Source organism: Engraulis encrasicolus, chromosome 17 (assembly GCF_034702125.1).
Source record: "Engraulis encrasicolus isolate BLACKSEA-1 chromosome 17, IST_EnEncr_1.0, whole genome shotgun sequence".
Classification (NCBI taxonomy): domain Eukaryota; kingdom Metazoa; phylum Chordata; class Actinopteri; order Clupeiformes; family Engraulidae; genus Engraulis; species Engraulis encrasicolus.
In genome coordinates, this window is record NC_085873.1 from 46,189,925 (window position 1) to 46,211,014 (window position 21,090).

Sequence of the window (21,090 nt, forward strand, 5' to 3'; positions counted from 1 at the left end):
CACTCATTTCCTCTTATTTTCTCTTTGTGCCACTAGATTGGCTCGCCATGCTGTCCATCAATAATGTAGAAGAGGTCACCTTTCTGAAATCTCTAGTCTCTAACCGGTAAGGTGGAGGCTTCACTGCAACACAGGTGCTACTGATGGATAGGTACACACGCTGGCTTCTTCAATGACAGCCAAAAGGAAAATAGGTAAGTCTTTCTTTGTACACAGCAATAAGAAAAAAAGAGGTGTTAACTCAACACTTGGACAGTTGATTTAACAGCTAGATTGTATTTGGTCCTAGAGTACTCTGCGTTGAACTATCATTGCATTTTTTTATTGTGTATTTTACATGTTGCAAATGTCTTGACGTAGAGAGTTGCTTTAACCCCTTTAGACACATCATTATAAATTAGCTGTTACCAGAGTGGCAATGACCAAGTCGTAATGTAGGCTATTACTAAAGGCCCTGTGCACTGTCATAGTATTGTAGTACTATAGTAGTTAACTTTCAATGTCTATTACAGCATGCCACAGGAGGTACGTCGTGCATTAAGGGGCTACCAGCTAGATTGTATTTGGTCCTAGAGTACTCTGCGTTGAACTATCATTGCATTTTTTTATTGTGTATTTTACATGTTGCAAATGTCTTGTGGTTTTTAGTGTGGCATCTGTGTGTTTGTGAGTTTTTATTCTTGCTCGCTATGCTTATTTCTTTATCCTTCTTAGTTGTGTAATCAATTTAAAAAAAAACGTTTTTTTAAAAACATGACTTGAAGTGTGGCATGTGTGTGTGTGTCTTTTATTATCGCTCTATGCATATTTCGTATCGTATAAAATCGTATAAAAAAGTTCAGTTTCAAAAACTAAGTCTCACTTGAAATATGGACAAGTGGAGAAAGTTTTTCAGTGGAAAAATAGTCGTTTAGTTGCGAACTAGACACAATTCCAGCTAGCCACATTGAAAATTACATGTAAATATGCAACAAAACCAACCCTGACCGCAAACACAACAGCATTCTCTTGTAAGTGCCGTACAGTGAGTATAATGTTCCTCTAAGCCAGTGATTCTCAAAGTGTGGTCCGGGGACCACTGGTGGTCCGCGACAGAGCTCAAGTGGTCCACAAGGAGATTTCTACTTTTCCAAAACAAGCTAGCAGTTAGCTATATTTCTGACATTATTACAAAGCTAAACATAGTTGATGTCACATTTTCACCACAATAAGACAGGCTTGTAATGTGAATAGAAAGTAAGTGATCTGCAAAGAAATTAGCAGTGTCCAATTAGCACACGTAAACTGTCAATTCAGTTGACAGTTGGTCCCTGAACCTTTTTTTGGAGGGACAAGGTGGTCTGCAATCTGAAAAAGTTTGAGGAGCACTGCTCTAAGCCAGGGTTTCCCAAACTGTGGTGCATGCACCCCTGGGGGTGCGTGGCCTGTCACCAGGGGGTGCGCAAGCTGAATAGAGCAATGGTGGATATGCATGTTTTTTTTTCCAGAATTAATGAACGTCAGGTAGTTTTAATTGTTTGATGACTTGAAAGTGTAATTTATAACTCATAGACTTGGCATGCTTTAAGTTCCATTGTAATGATGGCAGAAAAAAACGTCTGATTGGAAATGTGCAGTGGAGCAACATTCGCTTAGGAGGTGCGCGAACCACATTGAAATGTGAAAGGGGGTGCACAGGGAAAAAACTTTGGAAACCACTGCTCTAAGCCTTTCTTGGCTGTAGTCCACATATTTAAATCCTGTAAAACCATACTGTGCGGTATGCATTCCTACAGAGATGCCTTTTGGATAACACACAGAATAAAACACTCACGTTCAAGGGTTCTCATGTCTGAGGTTATGTGGTCTCTGTGGTTATTAAAGGTGCACTGTGTGAGATTTTTAGTTGTTTATTTCCAGAATTCATGCTACCCATTCACTAATGTTACCTTTTTCATGAATACTTACCACCAGCATCAAATTCTAAGTATTCATTATGACTGGAAAAATTGCACTTTTCATACATGAAAAGGATCTTCTCCATGGTCCGCCATTTTGAATTTCCAAAAATAGTCATTTTTAGCTGCAAAAATGACTGTACTTGGACAATACTATATTTGTTTATTACTTAGTAAACTTTCATGTAAAGATCAAATTTGGCAATAGGCAGCCCAATTTCAATGAGCAGCATAGTTGCAGTACCTTTTTTGACCATGGACCATTTCCATGTCAAAATGTAAAACTGCCCATCTGCTGAATAATTCATCTCTCTCTCTCTCTCTCTCTCTCTCTCTCTCTCTCTCTCTCTCTCTCCTTCGCTATGTATGTTTTTTTTCTGTCTGTCTGTCTGCCTCTTTTGCTGTGCCTTCTCTCTCTCTCTCTCTCTCTCTCTCTCTCTCTCTCTCTCTCTCTCTCTCTCTCTCTCTCTCTCTCTCTCACACACACACACACACACACGCACGCACACACACACACACTATGACCTGATGTGACTTGGCTCAACATTGGACAATTAAAGACTTATTTATTTCTGTCCTCAATTTAACGTTGTAGTGGTGAACCGTGAAGAAGCAGTGTCACACTTTTCCATTGTGAAAACTGATGACTGAAGTACCCTCAAAAGCTGCACCTGCTGAAAAAGAAGCCTTCAAGGTGTGCGGGCTCTCACAAAACTTTCTCAATTTAACGTTGTAGACTCAGCACTGTGACCTGAAGAGACTTGACTGAACGACATCGGTCTGATCTGGACTGGACAGGACAGGAAGGGATAATAACATGGAGCTCTTGGGGTCCACCCAGACGGCGACGTACACGCGTCCCAAAACCAGCCACTTCCTGCCGGCCATCTCCACCATGGCGTCCAGCTACCGCTCCGCCCACCAGCACCCCCTCTCCTCCTCTGCCGCCGGCGTTGTCATGGGCGCCGCCGCGGGCAACCAGCACATCGGCACGCCCTGGCGGACCAATACCTACTACCGCACGGGCAGTGCGGTGCCCACCTTGTCCTCCGTGCCGCGGGACACCCTGGAGCTGGTGAGGGCCAAGACCACGCTCTTCCCCTCCAACCGTCAGGCGCTGACAGCCCGGTAAGATTGGATTGAGTCTAGGGGTGGACGATATGGCAAAAATGTTGTATCACGATTTTTTAACATGAAATCTCGATTTCGACTTTTTATCATGATCTTCCATCCAAAAAATAAAAACAACAAAAAACAACTTTCATATACTTGCAATTTGTAATTTGCAGTCAATAAAATGTTAACACACTGATGATACTCTCATAAAGTGTACAATTGGAATACAATAATGTAAAGAATAAAGTGAAGACAACAACACAAGTGAGAAAACGTCACTCTGATGCTGATAATAAACATCCTCACTGCAAGACGATGAATACGATTTCTCCACTTGGCAAATTCGAGACGATATTTTACTCAATATCACGATTCACGATTTAATATCGTCATATCGCCCATCCCTAATTGAGTCCCTGGAGCAATGTGTGGTTAGGTGCCTTGGTCAAGGGCACCTCAGCCAGAGATTCTTTATAGAGATATGCCAGCATTATAGGTTTCTATGGGCACCTAACGTGACCAGATTCCGGTCTGCCTAAAGGGGCGTGTCATAATGCTCCTAGAATGTATAGAACAGTTCTTAGGGCTGCCTAAAGGAGGAGCTTTTGTTAACCCATTGATGCCTAAAGCACTTGCAAAAAAAGATTGCTAAATGCCTAAGCCCTTTTTAGGAAAGGAGCCCTCAGCCTATAAAAACCTAGATATCTCAGCCTCTGAAGCACATAAAACATTCCATAAAAGGCTAAGACCCTCATCTTGTATTAGAATGTGTTCATTCAGCTCTAACCTACCAAGACTTTCAATAAAATTGTCTCAAATCTCATGAGCCTGACTGTTGCGTCATGCAGCTCCAGGCGCAAGGGCCAATGCTGCACAATGCAACATCCAGCATCAATGGGTTAAACTCTGGCTACATGTGAAGAGTTCAGATGCAAACCCCCTTAAGTGCTTTTTCAGAAAAAATCTTAATTCATTTTTATTTAATACAAAGCTATCAAAATTACATATTTTTTATTTTATTTATGTAACTATTTATATGTATTATCATGTACATGAATGTAAAACAAACCAACAACCGGGTTCTCTAAAAATATAGAAGTGCAGGTCTTCAGAAATAGAGTAAGGGGGTTTGCATCTGAACTCTTCATTTGCACTAGTGAACTAACCATTTATATGCAACTGCCGTGATTCAGGTACACACTGGACGACTGGTACAAGTCCAACCAGATCAACTACTGGGAGTCGGAGTCGTGCGTGTAACCATGCACACACATAGACACATGCACATGCATAAACACACACACACACACACACACACACACACACACACACACACACACACACACACACACACACACACACACACACTCATACACAAACATACATGCAAACACACCATTTACATGCGACTACCGTGATTCAGGTACACACCGGACGACTGGTACAAGTCCAACCAGATCAACTACCGGGAGTCGGAGTTGAGAACTGCTGATGTAGAGTAGAGTAAGATAAGGGTGTGTTACAGGTGTGTGTGTGTGTGTGTGTGTGTGTGTGTGTGTGTGTGTGTGTGTGCGTGTGCGCGTGCGCGTGTTTGTGTGCGCGTGCGCGTGTGTGTGTGTGTGATTCAGGTACACGCCGGACGACTGGTACAAGTCCAACCAGATCAACTACCGGGAGTCGGAGTTGAGAACTACTGATGTAGAGTAGAGTAGGATAAGGGTGTGTTACAGGTGTGTGTGTGTGTGTGTGTGTGTGTGTGTGTGTGTGTGTGTGTGTGTTTGCGTGTGTGTGTGTGTGCGCGCGTGCGTGTGTGTGATTCAGGTACACGCCGGACGACTGGTACAAGTCCAACCAGATCAACTACCGGGAGTCGGAGTCGTCCAGGAACAGCGCGGAGCGTCTTCGCCGGGACACGGTGCGGCTGATGCAGGACAAGGACCAGCTGACGCGGCGCACGCAGGAGACCACCAGCCGCAACCTGGGCGAGAGGGTGAACGACATCAGCTTCTGGCGCTCGGAGCTCCACCACGAGGTGGACAACATGGTGAACGAGATCGCGGCGCTCGTGGAGGTGAAACGGCGGCTGGAGAGGGCGCTGGCCGAAACCGAGTCACCGCTGCAGGTCAGTGCTATGGCGCAGTGGTTCTTAACCTTTTTTTCTTAATGCACCCCTTACCTGTGCCCAAGACAAGCCGCGCACCCCCAGCCCAAACTTTTCAACGTGTATACGCACAAAAAAAATCATTTAAGTGATTAATTACAATGATTCTTGCTTTGGACATTAATCAATATCTTAATGACTTTACATGGGGAACACAATTTCAATCATTTGCTTTTGATTTGGCTTAATTATAATGTTCACAACCTCAACACAAACAAAATTCTACGCACCCCCTGCAATCTCTGACGCACCCCCAGGGGGTGCCCGCACCCCAGGTTAAGAACCACTGCTATGGCGGCACGGCGGCGCGCGTACACTGTGCGGTATTTTTCAGTCGAGGGAATTTCACGATTTAAAAAGTTCACGATCTCACGACTGCGTCAGATGAGTTATCGCTACATCTAAAACTGTGCACCCGGTTATAGATTGTGATTGGCTGACTTGTAAGATCGGACGTAAACAAGCAGCATTCCCATCCAAGATGTACGTCTGAATTAGACGCTTCTGACAGAGAAGCGCCTAACTTGGTAGTGACGATCTCCTCTAGTTCATCGAGGAGAATGCGCTGGCCGAGATGAGTCACTGCTATAGGTGAGCTACGGTAGAAGACCTTGGTGTCTCATTTAAATTATTGTCGCCTGCCCAAGACAGAGTCTACTTTACAAATGAGTTAGGACATGCCACTGTGACCGGGGATTAGTGATTGAAGACTATCTGTGAGTTAGCACAAGTTTGCACCTGTGAGTTAGGACATGTGAATGTGAATAGGGTAGGGCAATCTTGTCTACAGGTTAGCAAAGAGAAGAGCTGAGTTTAGGAGACCAAGTTGCCACAAGAGGTGAGTTTGTCAGCATGTATGCTATGATATTTGGGTGTGTGAGAAGTACATGTGAGTAAGCAGAAGAAAGAGGGTTATCGAACACCCTGTTTGGACCCCAGGAAGAATAGCTGGGTCTGCACCCAGCTAATGGGGATCCTAATAAACTAAACTAAACTTGTTGCCCTGCGTTAGTAGATCCAAGTGTCGGCAGAGGTGAGTGTTTCTGCATTTAAGCAATTTTGGGTGTATGAGAACTGAGAAGTACATGTGAGTAAGCAGAAGAGAGTGAGTTATCGAACACCTTGCTGCCCTGAGTTAGGAGATCTAAGTGTCCGCAGAGGTGATCGATAAGCATGTCATTTAGGGCTGACAAAGGCTATTTTGTCACAATGTAATTTCCTCTACTGGTAAGGAGTCAATTGAGGGTATAGCTTTACACAGTTGAGGGACTGGATAATAGCCTATCACGGTCAATCAGGCAAGTTACCACGGCAACCGTTTTGTTTAGTTACACTCTTGAGTTGTGGGAATTCTGCACTGGGTCACCTAACAGAAGATTCTATAAAGTCGACACACCTAACAACAGGTGAAAGGATTATCGTTTGATCTTAGATGGTTATCAGCACACTTAACAACCACATAGTTTGTTTGAACAGCCACAGTATTTATGCCATGAAGGGAAGCCGAACTTGCCAGTGCTTTAAAACATTTCTTACTGTAATGGCTGTTTTGATCGTGCCAGGTGTAAGTAATAATAGTGTTAAGAAAATTACTTTAGTAGAGTTGGGACTCTACGCATCATCCCTCACTCAGCTTGCAGGTGCATCACAGTGGGACAGACATCACTGGAAAGGAGAAGCTGGAGCACACTGCCGCTTAGTTTTCAAGACTTTATCTTGTGCACTGCACACACCCGACCAACGTTTCGGTGTTGCTACGCCTTCTTCAGAGACTCAGTGTGTGCACAAAATAAAGTCTTGAAAACTAAGCTGCAAAATGTACTTCAGTGTCAGGCGGTAAACGGCTACAAACAAGCGACAGCTGTTGAATAATGCAACTTCTGAGTGCATCACAGGACACTAGGCGCATCAGATCAGCCATCGCCATAGTTACCTCTCTGTGGAGGTCATTCCGATGGCTATTGTTTTGCATCGGTCGCCTGGCAACAGTGTCTTGGAACACCATGCAGTGGTCATTTCCTTTATGCTTGCGGGCTGGCCGGGCCCCATTAGGTATGGAGACATAAGGTATGTGTCACACACTGAGACATGCTGCAGGAAGATACAGTGACAGTGTGTGTGTGTGTGTGTGTGTGTGTGTGTGTGTGTGTGTGTGTGTGTGTGTGTGTGTGTGTGTGTGTGTGTGTGTGTGTGTGTGTGTGTGTGTCTGTGTGTGTGTGTGTGTGTGTGTGTGTGTGTGTGTGTGTGTGTGTGTGTGTGTGTGTGTGCGCGTGAAGATCCAGTGACGGTGTGTACTGGCCGAAAACTGGGCTGCTGAGATCAGGTGTCCGAAAGCTTTCTTGTGCACGCGTGCATGCGTGTGTGAGAGAGAGAGAGACAGAGAGAGGGAGGGAGAGAGAGAGAGGGAGGGAGAGAGAGAGGTAGAGAGAGAAGAGAAGAAAGATAGAGAAAGTATGTGTGTGTGTGTGTGTGTGTGTGTGTGTGTGTGTGTGTGTGTGTGTGTGTGTGTGTGTGTGTGTGTGTGTGTGTGTGTGTGTGTGTGTGTGTGTGTGTGTGTACGTACCGCAGGTAACTGACACCACTATCGTGTGTGTGTTTCTGCTTGTGCAATTGCACTCTCAATCACGCCATGCACGCCGTGCCTTGTGTAACCATGCACACACACTGACGCACACACACACACACACACACACACACACACACACACACACACACACACTGACTCATACACAAACATACATGCACGCACACACACACACACATACACACACACACACACACACACACACACACTGGCACATGCACAAATACACATGCACGCACACACACACACACAAACATACACACACACACACACATACATGCACACACACACACACACTGTAACACACATGCATGTACGCACACACACTGTAACCATGCACGTCGGCTATTACGGCACTATCTGATTTCCCCCGTCATCGAGCTGGAGCGAGCGAGGCACATTAATTAATGTGTCACTGCGAGAGGCAGCCGTGTGCTTACAGGTGGCGGCAGTGTTGCCAGACGTGTCTGATCAAATCCCGCCCAAAAGGTTCTCAAAAAAACGCCAAAATGTGCTAAATTCTGCCCAAATTCAACAATTTACATTGACTTCTATGGGCCCAAGACGGCTGAAAAAAACGCCAAATGGCCTATTTTTCCCGTTTTTATCCACAGACGCTCATCCCAAGCAGCCCAATTGGGTGGGCACCCGCCCAATCTGGCAACAATGGGTGGCGGCACTTCACTGTCGCAAAAATATTGCCATAAAAAGGCAAAGTGCAGTAACTAGTTGAAAACGTACTTTGTAGTTGGTAACGTTTTACTTTACGGTACAGTAATTACCGTGTATTTTCTCCGTAACAACAGGGTGCATATTTTCTAACCATCTAATCATCTATCTTCTCCCTGTTACCCTGTTGTTACCCAGTTAATAGTATTTACTTTGTAATTACGCCAATTTTACCCGTTAGATACTATGTAACTTCTCTCTGTTACCGTTATCACCCAGAAAGTACACAGTAATTATGTATGGTAACTGTACCGTAAAGTAAGGCGTTACCCAAATTACATTACAGTTCATTGCATTGCATTTGGCAGACGCTTTTTAACCAAAGCGTCCTACAGTACAATCGAGGACCTTATCATAGCCAAAATCACCAGCATAAGATAATTATGAACTGTGTTAAAACCATGGTTAGTTTTCAGAGTAAAACCACAGTTAATTTTATAGTTAAACCATAGTCAAACCAAAAACCGCGATGATTTCCGATTTTCGTGAGGGTTCATACTAGGGATGGGATATCGGTATCGGTGTATCGGTATTGGGTTCAGATATCAACATATTTCAAAGATCGGATCGGATCCAAATTTTCCTGATACAGACATTGAGTCAGGTGCAATGTTAATTTGAAATGATAACACTTGCATATTAGTTTTCAGGATGGGATTGTTACTTTTTTACTTGTTACTTTTTGCTTATTAATTGGTGTCCTGTTCTTCTGACTCCCTTTTCTGACCAAATAGTCTGCTTGGGCCTACCTCAAGATATCCAAATTTTGATATCGGGACCGGATCGGAAGTGAAAAAATATATATCTGTGCATCCCTAGTTCATACAGTATGCGAGTACCAACTGAAGCCTACTACTGTAACTGCATCACTACTGCGGCCATGTGCAGCTCATATTTAAAGTCATATTACGTCGTTAGTCTTTACAGTGTAAAACGGCCTTGGTAGAGTCCATAGTGCCATCGTAGTGCCATCGTAGTGCCACCATATGTCCTATTAGTTCACATGAAGAAACTTGATGATAGTACTTTTGCGAGTAATGTTTGTGTGAGTGTGTATGTGTGTGTGTGTGTGCGTGTATGTGTGTGTGTGTGTGTGTGTGTGCATTTGCGAGCTTGTGTGTGTGTGCATTTGTGTGTGTGTGTGTGTGTGTGTGTGTGTGTGTGTGTGTGTGTGTGTGTGTGTGTGTGTGTGTGTGTGTGTGTGTGTGTGTGTGCGCGCGTGTGCACGCGTTTGCGAGCGTGTGTGTGTGTGTGTGTGTGCACGCGTTTGCGAGCGTGTGTGTGTGTGTGTGTGTCCTTTAGAGTGTAATGTATCTGTTGCCGTCATGTCATCTGAGGAAACCCAGCACCACCCTACTGAACCTACTGTATATCATTATTGCAGATGTTATAATTCTTGCCATTCAAATGTTTTGAGAACATACTTTAAAACCCCTATGAAAAATGCATTTTGCAATGCATTTCAATGGAATGCCCAATACAAAAATGTCAATTTCCCAACATTCTATAAAATGGATATATCTCATTTTGGAAAAGAGCTCTTCATATCTTGTATGTATAGAATGCCTTGGCTGTTATACATTATTCTAAATTTGGGACATCACTTAGTTTACTTACTTTTGAACTGTACATGTCATGGACAAAGTACATTATGTGCAGATCAAGGATAAAGTGGACTGTGTGTTCATGTGTGTACTTGTGTGTATTTGTGTGTGTGTGTGTGTGTGTGTGTGTGTTTGTGTGTGTGTGTGTGTGTGTGTGTGTGTGTGCGAGAGAGAGTGTGTGCGTGCGTGCGTGTGTGTGTGTGTCTGTCTGTCTCTGTGTCTGTGTGTGTGCGCGCGTGCATGCATGCGTACGTGCGCGCGTGCGTGTGTGTATTTGTGTGTGTGTGCGTGCGTACGTACCTGTGTGCGTGCATGTTTTTGTAACTCCAACAGGTGGCGCAGGAGTGTCTGTACCACAGGGAGAAGAGGATGTCCATCGACCTCGTCCACGACGACGTGGAGAAAGACCTGATTAGGGTAGAGTATCACCTGACCTGAATGACCTTACCTCTTGACCTAAATGACCTTACCTCCAGACCAGACCTGACCTCACCTGACACCTTGACCTTTGACTTGGAGGGCTTGAAGGAGATATGAACACATAGACTATGTCTCAAATGACACACTTTTGTCAGTGCACTGACAGTCAGTGCACAGTGCACACAGTGCACTGAGGTCTTTAGTGCATAGTGTCGTGGAAAAATTTGAGCACTATGCACTGTGCCCTCGCTGGAAGTGACGGCTGAGCATGGCATTAACTCGCCAAAATATGAGTTGGCCACTGTTTACAATGCACAGCGTCTGGTGCTTGTATTTCCATGTCCTTCACCCCAAAGGACAACAATCACACATACAATACTTTGGTTTGCATGAAAAGGTTGGTGTCCCATCAACATTACTTACAGAATTAGGAGACTGTTGACCAAACTCTTCTACTGAACTGACTGCCACATTTTCTCCGTGTCATAGTCAACATGGCCGCCATTTAGTGCGTGCAGTGTCCATCATTCAAGCACTGCATTTTTCCGCCATTGTTAGGGGATCATCCTGGCGGGAGCACCCTAGACACTGAAAAACAGTGCACGAAGTACATAAGTGCGCCATTTGAGACACACCAGAGACCGCGTCGATCTTGCCTGGTTAACACCAGACAATCTCACAAGTGGCTACCTATGCAATTCCTTGTCGGAATTTACGATTGCCCAAGCTTAATTGGCTCTTGGATCTTTTTTTTGTTTGGCATGGAACAACTATTTGAAACCGCAGCAACTATTTGAAACCCTTTTGGCGTCAACAGGTGACTTACAAGAAGCCACTAAGGTGCTTGTGCCCATGTGTGTCACACCTGGTTACACACAGTACCACAGTACATACATAGCAATCAGCACCAGTGATTCATAACTATCCCCTAGAGGCTTATTGGGAAACGAATCTTTATTGCCTCTTACAAACTAAGAGAGTTGCTCCTTCATGGATAAAACAATGCATGGACATCCAAATGTAATGTATCAGATTGGGGACAATATTCAGATTCCGTCACAGGCTATGCACTAGAGCATGACACGGGAGTGGATTTTCACTCCCGTCCCATCCCGGTCCCAGAAAAAAAATCCCATCCCGTCCCATCCCGGACTGGAGTAAAAAAAAAACAAATCCCTTCCTGTCCACTCCTGAAAAGAATGTTTCCCAATCCTGCCCACTCCCGTTTCATCAACAAAACAAGGCTTTTTTTAAATGAAAAAATAATCGAGCATTCCTGCTCTCGTTGATTTTTATTCCCGTTCCTGCCCGGTCCCATTCATCTTTATTCCCGCTCCTGCCCGCTCCCGTTCATCTTTAAAATTTTGACTCCCATCCCGCGGGACCCACGGGAATTCCCAAAAAATGTCATCCTCTACTATGCACATTGGGGCATTGAGACACAAACTGTGACCCCGGGTACAGTAGCACCTGTCACGTGACCTTACCTCTAACTGACCTTACCCTTTGACCTTTGGAGGACCTTTTCAGTTTTTTTTCTTTTTTTTTTCTTTGGGGGTGGGGGGTGTCTAAGTAGAAGCGTCATGCCATTTTAAGAGTTTTGTGCCTACTGACCAGTGTTAATTTCGTCAATCATGACTATGACTAAAATATTTCGTCAATGCACTTTTTTGATTTTCGTCATCTAGACTAAGACTAAGACTAAATTGGGAAGGCGATGACTAAAATATGACTAAGACTAAAATTGATTTTCGTCATTGTGACTAAGACTAAGACTAAATTTTAAAAAGCTGACGAAATTGACACTGGTGTTAAATAAAATAGAGAAAAAGAGAACCAGTGTGTGAAGAAGTGTTATTCTGTACAGTGTGATATATGTTAAAAAGAGAAGCAGTGTGAGGAGAAGTTTTATTCTGCACAGTCAATGATTTATGTTAAAAAGAGAAGCAGTGTGTGGAGAACTTCTATTACGTACAGTGTTGACTAAAATGACTAAAATGGCTAAAAATTGACTAAGACTAAAATTGATTTTCGTCATTTAGACTAAGACTAAGACGAAATTGGGAAGGCAATGACTAAAATATGACTAAGACTAAAATTGATTTTCGTCATTGTGACTAAGACTACGACTAAATCAAAAAAAGCTGACAAAATTAACACTGCTACTGACCTGGACCCCGTTTCTCGAGAGCGATATTTCTAGTTAACAGTTAACGACCTATTAGGTAGGTTGCCTAGGTTACCGACTAAGTACGTTACTGACTAAGTAACTGAGTTAGGACACTGTTGAGAAATGCATCCCTGGTCCTCTCCTCTGTCCTCAGGAGGTGGAGACCATCAAGTCGTGTCAGGAGAGGATGAGGAGGCATCTGGACAGAGCTGTGGCCCAGCTGGCGTAGGTTAACACACACACACACACACACACACACACACACAGACAGACAGACATACATGCGCACACACACACACACACGTACACGCACACACACACACACACACACACACACACACACACACACACACACACACACACACACACACACACACACACACACACACACAAGGACGGATGGATGCATGCACACACTCACACTCGTCTCAAGAACACACTCAAATGCTCAAACACACACTCTCCAACTCTCTCTCTCTCTCACACACACACACACACACACACACACACACACACACACACACACACACACACACACACACACACACACACACACAGAGCTGGTACAAATGAGTCACTTTAACATTTGATATCAGTGGTGACAGGAGACAACATTACGTTTTTAAAAGCTTATAAAAGAATATTGTGTACAAAATCACCTCACCCTGTAAAGTAAACGTTCTACAAGTAGGGCTTGTCTGTGCGTTCGTGACAATACAGGTCCATGTCTTTCTTGTCCCCAGGTGGGAAAATGAGACCTTTCATCCTGCCAACGTTTTCTCTGTGGATTACTGACCAGAAGGCCTATTAGAAGAGATTAAAACATGGGGCCACCTCAATGTTTGCCCAAAATTCAATATGGCCGCCGTTTTCCAAAATGACTGGTTTTCATGCGTTATTTACTATATTTTCATGCATTATGCATCATTCTCCTTTTTATCATATATTTAATAATCTATTCTTATTTAGTACCCCTGTCACTTTATGTGACACCATGTCTCTTTGATAGGATGCACTAGGTCACTTTTGGTATTATCCATATGTTCATTGTGGGTTGCTTGAATGTTATGTGTGTCCTATGTCCTGAATGTTTTGTATGAGCGAAGCTCACTTTACAGCAAATCAAATCTACCCTTGGGTACCAATAAAGTAATCTAATCTAATCGTATTAACTATTTTCCAGCACTATTCTGTCCTATTCCCTTACAAACACCTCCACAGGAAAGACTTTGGCAGGATGAAAGGCCTAATATTCCCACCTGATGACCTGTCTATATGTGTTTGTGTGTGCGTGCACATGTGCATGTGTGTTTGTGTGTGCGTGTGTGTACATGCATGAATTTGTGTGTGACCCACAACCCACCATGTGTGTGCATGCATGTGTGTGTGTGTGTATATGTGTGTGTGTGTGTGTGTGTGTGTGTGTGTGTGTGTGTGTGTGTGTGTGTGTGTGTGTGCGTACTTGTGTGTGTGTGTGTGTGTGTCCCACCCCAGAGCCAACCGGGCCGCGCAGCACGAGCTGGAGCGCGACCTGAGTGACAAGGTGGCCGCCCAGCGCATCGACGACCGGTGCCACCACCTGCGCAACACCTCCGACGGCATCAGCTTCTACCGCGGCATCGATCGCCTCGACCCGGCGTGAGTAACATATATGCTCATATATAAAAGTTCAGTTCTTCAGTGTGTGTGTGTGTGTGTGTGTGTGTGTGTGTGTGTGTGTGTGTGTGTGTGTGTGTGTGTGTGTGCAACACCTCCGACGGCATCAGCTTCTGCTGCTGCATCGATCGCCTCGACCCGGCGTGAGTAACGTGCTCATTGTTGATTCTCAGACTTGATTCATTCAGTCAGGGTGTTTCTAGTTGATTAGTTGATATGCCCCCTTTGTTAAACCCCACCTTGGAAGCTGCCGTTGTCTTTGGGACATAGCACTCCCCAGCACACTGTACTCACTGCGTGTAACGAAATTGCATTTATGCCTCACCTGCAAGGGGGCAGCCCCAACGTGGCTCAGGGGTACCTCGGTCATGGAGGAGGATTGGATGAAAGCTGGTTCATTAATTCCTTCACCAACCTGGTGAGTCGGGAGTCTAAATGGTAAATGGACTGTATTTATATAGCGCCTTTCCACTCCTTCGAGCACTCAAAGCGCTTTACATTGTATGCCTCACATTCACCCATTCACACTCACATTCACACACCGGTGGCCGTGGCTGCCACGCAGGGTACCACCCTGCCACCAGGAGCAACTTGGGGTTAAGTATCTTGCTCAAGGACGCACCGATGGAGTCAGGCCGAGCGAGGCTTGCAGGCAATGACACCTCCAGAAAAGTGTTATTACTTACACGGATAAAATCTCAAACCCAAAGTAGCAGTTTTCACTCACAATACCCGTGTAATAAATCCATTTCACAACGTCTTGAAATGATAGTTGAGCTTTAATATTCGTCTGAAAACACACATGAACTTATTAAAATCGTTACTAGTGGAGGAAAAATGACCGGAGATGCAGAGTTTTCCAAGTAAGGAATCTGTTAGAATGAATCGCTTCCTGATCACTGCGCTGGAGACGCACAGTTAAAGCGACAGTACACTTTTTAGTCCATGCTGTAAATGATGGTCTCGGCATGGTAATCTAATTATTTTAACTTTCCTACATAATATTCATCATTTTAAACATTCTGAAATGTTTTCTTTAGCTTACTGTGGAATGTTCATTAAAATGTGATTTAAAAAAAAAAAAATCATGGAACCGTGATTGCAGCCGCCAGTTCCACATGCCCCCCACCACCACCCCAGGACCTGCCCCCCAAAATGTCTGTGCACGCCAGTGGCCTTAACATTTCAACTACCATATTATGATTGGAATGAGTGCTTGTGAAATGTGCCTCTCAAGTGCATGTTTACAACGTTTTAGCACATTAGTTCCCTGTGAATATGAGTTTGACACCCCTGCACTACAGTGTCAAACTCCAGAAGCGCGGACCACACTTTCCCTTGTTCTCCTAATTTCTTTCTTTGAATTTACAGGCTCATTCTACATTTCAGTCATTGTTTTATCACTGTGAGTTTTGTTAGATGTTTTCAATTTGTTGACTTAATAGTGAGCTTGCCACACACTGGTAACAAATACATCCCTCTGTTTTAAAATAGCTGTAATGTTGTCTGTTGTTTGATGTGCTATTTTAATCTTGCGTTTGATAGACGTTCTAAGTAGATCCCAGGCCAACTAAAAATAGTCAGTATGTGAGTCACTGGCATTCATAGCATGATATTTGGATGACGTTGATATTTTTATCCATATCCCATGACAACACACACACACACACACACACACACACACACACACACACACACACACACACACACACACACACACACACACACACACACACACACACACACACACACACACACACACACAAACACAAACAAGCCACATCCTTCCCCGAAAATAATACAACCCCTTACTCAACAAACACACACACAAACCAAAACTTTCTCTCTCCCTCTCTCTCTCCCTCGCCCCCTCACTTGCTCTGTCCCTCTCTCTCTCTCTCTCTCTCTCTCTCTCTCTCTCTGTATCTCTCCCCCCCTCTCTCGCTCTCTCTGCCCCCCCGCCCCCCTCTCTCTCTGCCAACCCCCTCTCTCTCTCTCTACCCCCCCTCTTTCTACTCCTGCAGACTCTCCCTTCCAGACACTTGGTCCAAGTTCACGGACGACAACATCCTGCACTCTCAGAGTCAGCGTGCGGCGTCCCATAAGCTGCGCGACGACATCGAGCTGCTGCTCAACAGCACGTCTAACGACATGTGGAAGCAGTTCAACTCCGTCAACGTGGCGTTCACCTCCCGCATCTCCGAAACCGCAGACGCCAAGAACTCACTGCAGACTCACCTGGCCAAGGTGATAATAGCCTACTACTACTACTGATGCTAATGCCACTGATGCTAGCTAGCACCTGGCCAAGGTGATAATAGCCTACTACTACTACTGATGCTAATGCCACTGATGCTAGCTAGCACTGTGCTAGTGATAGCACCTGGCCAAGGTGATAATAGCCTACTACTACTACTGATGCTAATGCCACTGATGCTAGCTAGCACCTGGCCAAGGTGATAATAGCCTACTACTACTACTGATGCTAATGCCACTGATGCTAGCTAGCACTGTGCTAGTGATAGCACCTGGCCAAGGTGATAATAGCCTACTACTACTACTGATGCTAATGCCACTGATGCTAGCTAGCACTGTGCTAGTGATAGTACGGGAGCGTGTCTATGTTCCCACAGCCCATTGGTCCCACAGCCCATTGGTCCCACATCACTAAGATTTTTAACATTATTTTTAGGCCTATTGGTTCTCTTAGTTTACTTGGAAATGTGGGAACATGGAGTTGTAGAGCATAGGGCTTATATTTGAATAATTTCTTAAAACTGGGAAAACGGAGCAGCAGGAATAAGGTGGGACCATTTGGGCTGTGGGACCAATGGGCTGTGGGAACATAGGGCTGACCCTGATAGTATTACTTACACCGCTACAGCAGTTGCTAATCAGCTGCTTGTCAGTAGTTATCTACTGATGCTACTAGCAATACTAAATCAGTAAACTAGTAACCATTATAATTTAGTACTGCTACTGATTCTACAGTACTACTGATACTATTACTACTGATACGCACAACTGGCCTGATTATCATCGACTTTCAAATCTCGTACAGAGATGTTGGTCTGACCAAGAAGATAACAAATAACGTTTCCCAAACGGCTTGGTTAACCCGCCTCCCTCAGTTTGCTACTGGTCGAGGTCAGAAAAGGCTGTGTCTAAGTTTAAACCAAACATTTTCTTAGTCCCAATGGAATGTCTCCGCTTAAACCATGTCACTGCCTGGAACACGGCTCTATTCAGGGCCGTTGGAGCTGCTCAAAGTTCATTGCTTCCCGACAAAGTGAGTGGAGTTCCTGATTTCTCCGGAGCTCAGCAACGGCGAAGGTGTTGCATCACTGGCTAACTAACAACAGCAATAACTCAACGCAGACTTGCACTGTTGAGGTGTATTAATAATAATAATAATAATAATAATAATAATAATAATAATAATAATAATAATAATAATACATTTCAAAGGTGCACCATGTGAGGGTATTGATTATATATATATAAATATATATATATATATATATATATATATATATATATATATATATATATATATATATATATAATAATGTAATATATATATATATATATATATATATATATATATATATATATATATATATATATATACAGTCCCAAGAAAAAGTTTGTACACCCTTTGAAATTTCTTACATTTCTGTCAAAATTTATCATAAAACATGGTCTGATCTTCCCGGAAATCTCAAGAAGGAACAATCAGAGTCTGCTTTAACTAATTCCACACAAACATTTACATGTTATCATATTTTTATTGGCCATAAGGCTATAACATTCACAGGACAGCAAGGCATAAGTAAGTACACCCTTGCATTAAATAGGTTTTAACCCTCAGTTAGTTGCAATATCCTCAACCAGACTTGTCCTGTAGTTGCAGATCAGATTAACAAAAATATCTGGATGTATCTTGTCTCCCTCTTCTTTAGAGAACTGCCTCTCGTCAGCAAGGTTTCTGGGATGTCTGGAGTGCATAGCTTTATTGACTTCATGCCATATAATCTCAATTATTTTTAGTCAGGGCTTTGACTGGACTATTCCAGAATGTGTATTTCATTGTTATGAAGGCATTCTAATTTAGATTTGCTTCTAAAGTATGGGTTGTTGCCACATTTCAGCACCTATCCTCTTATGTGCTTCAACTGTGTGACAGACTTCCTCACGTTTTTTCTGTAAAATATCACAATAAACTTGAGTTCATTGCTCCACTGATAATAGCAAACTTTCAAAGGCCTGAGGCAGCAAGGTAGCCGCATATAATGATGCTCCCGCCACCATACTCAGAAGTGGAGATGTAACCAAGAATAACTAAAAATGGGGTTCATTCTGCCAATCTAAAATTAATGGGGTTTCTGTCCAAAAAAATATTGCTGCACCTTTGAGGTTTGCGAAAAAGCATTTATATGCTTCATAAAATTACTGCAAAATATTCTGTAGACCAACGTTGAAACCAAAGTTGAATTTTTCAGGGGAACACATAGTATCATGTTTGGAGGAGAACTGGAGAACCACACCTTCACCAAAACATCATCTCCACCTTTGAGTATGGTGGCGGGAGAATCATTATATGCGGCTACCTTGGTGCCTCAGGCCCTTGTCAGTTTGCTATTATTAGTGGAACAATGAACTCAGAAGTTCATTGAGATATTTTACAGAAAAAATGTGAGGTAGTCTGTCACACAGTTGAGGCACACAAGAGGATGGGTGCTGAAATGGGACAACAACCCATATTTTAGAGGCAATTGACTTTTGAATTGCTTCATAACAATGAAATACACATTCTGGAATAGCCCAGTCAAAGCTCTGACAAAAAACATTTGAGATGATATGGCATGAAGTCAAGAAAGCTATTCACTCCAGATATCCCAGAAACCTTGCTGCAGAAGGGCAGTTTTCTAAAGAAGAGGGAGTCAAGATACATCCAGATTGTTTTGTTAATCTGATCTGCAACTACAGGAAACATCTGGTTGAGGTTATTGCGACAAACTTAGGGTTAAAACCTATTGAATGCAAGGGTGTACTTACTTATGCCTTTCTGTCCTGTGAATGTTTACATCTTATGGCCAATGAAAATAAGTAAACTTGTAAATGCTTGGGTTGAATTAGTTAAAGCAGACTCTGGTTGTTCCTTCTTGTGATTTCCGGGAAGATCAGATCATGCTTTATGACCAATTTTGACAGAAATGTAAGAAATTTCAAAGGGTGTACAAACTTTTTGCTGGGACTGTATATATACACACACACACCGGTGTATATATGTTTTTAATTTTTTAATAAGTTTTNAGCCCTGCACTACAAATCCAAAGCACATAATTTTGTTGAAGTTGTTTCATAATCAGAGCCCACTTACCTTCTTTGTCTCGTGCTTATAAATCTCGAGGACTGTTCTTTAAGTGAGTAAAGACATTGGAGCCTATCAGAGTCGATTAGTGGTGTTACCATGGTAATCATCCTGTTTACCTAAACTCCCTTGAGAGTTTGACCTCCCTACCTTTTGGGAAAATGCAGCACGCCCAACTAGCTAGAATATTGCACCATAACTGTTACAGGAAGCTTAGGCATGAAACCTTAAATGGAAAACTAGGATTCATGTAACATTTAAAATGTTGTGAAATCTGCAACAGTTTGCAGACAAAAGTTTGTAAACAACTGTGATCAAAGAGGGTTTTTTTTTTTTTAAAAAAAAGCAACTCAACTGTTTGGATAACATGACCTGGATGGATGAGAATCTTCAAAAACAAATGTTTCTGTAACTGTTGGGATTTTTATAAAATTATGATTCAGGATTCCTGTGCAGCGTTTACGTGGCAGCTGCAACAGAACTATTCTATAAGGCTTTCTCTATGCTGTAGTTAGCAAAGCTATGGTTTGTAGACGGACATAACCATTACAGGAAAACCAGGCCTGGTATGTGAGATAAAATGACATGTAGGATTCCTGTTACACTTGCAATGCCTTAAAAAGCTTCAGGAATATTTTATGAACCACAAGGAGTTTATGAAATTACACCTCTGTCAGGAATCCTATGTGTTTTCATCACAGCTGCAGCCAGGGCCGCCAACAGGGGGGCGACAAAGGGGTATGTTGTCCCGGGCCCAGGGAGATAGGGGGTCTAGAATTGGGTGCCCATTTCATTGTATGTATTGGGTAGGGGGCCCTTTCAGATGACTTTGTCTCAGGCCCAGCAAAAGCTGTCAACGGTCCTGGCTGCAGCTGAATTATTCTATGCTGGCTTTCTCTACGCTCTCCTGCGCTAACAACGTTAGCCAAAGAGCTGTTTACATTCCTTGTTTGAAGCTAACAACGTTTAGCCGTAATGGATGCTGTAGTGTTCTCTGAAAACACATGTAAGGATTTAGGCCTTTAACCTGAAAACACACACACACACACACACACACACACACACACACACACACACACACACACACACACACACACACACACACACACACACACACACACACACACACACACACACACACACACACACACACACACACACACACACACACACACACACACACCAAATGCATAAAAACACTTAAGGGCACACACACACACATACCAAAAACATAAAAAACACTTAAGGAAACACACACACACACACACACACACACACACACACTCTCACTCTCTCACACACACACACACACACACACACACACACACACACACCACAC

At 43.4% G+C, this 21,090-nt stretch overlaps 1 protein-coding gene across 1 annotated transcript in view; it reads left to right on the forward strand.

Moving 5' to 3' along the window:
* The first annotated feature begins 2,754 nt into the window (after positions 1-2,754).
* The window catches only part of tekt3 (tektin 3), a 28,037-nt gene continuing 9,701 nt past the window's right edge, over positions 2,755-21,090 (forward strand). The window contains exons 1-6 of the mRNA XM_063221383.1: positions 2,755-3,065; positions 4,875-5,175; positions 10,465-10,548; positions 12,876-12,946; positions 14,216-14,359; positions 16,402-16,624. Of these exons, the coding sequence (XP_063077453.1) occupies positions 2,755-3,065; positions 4,875-5,175; positions 10,465-10,548; positions 12,876-12,946; positions 14,216-14,359; positions 16,402-16,624 (1,134 nt within the window). The remainder of the gene's footprint in view (positions 3,066-4,874; positions 5,176-10,464; positions 10,549-12,875; positions 12,947-14,215; positions 14,360-16,401; positions 16,625-21,090) is intronic.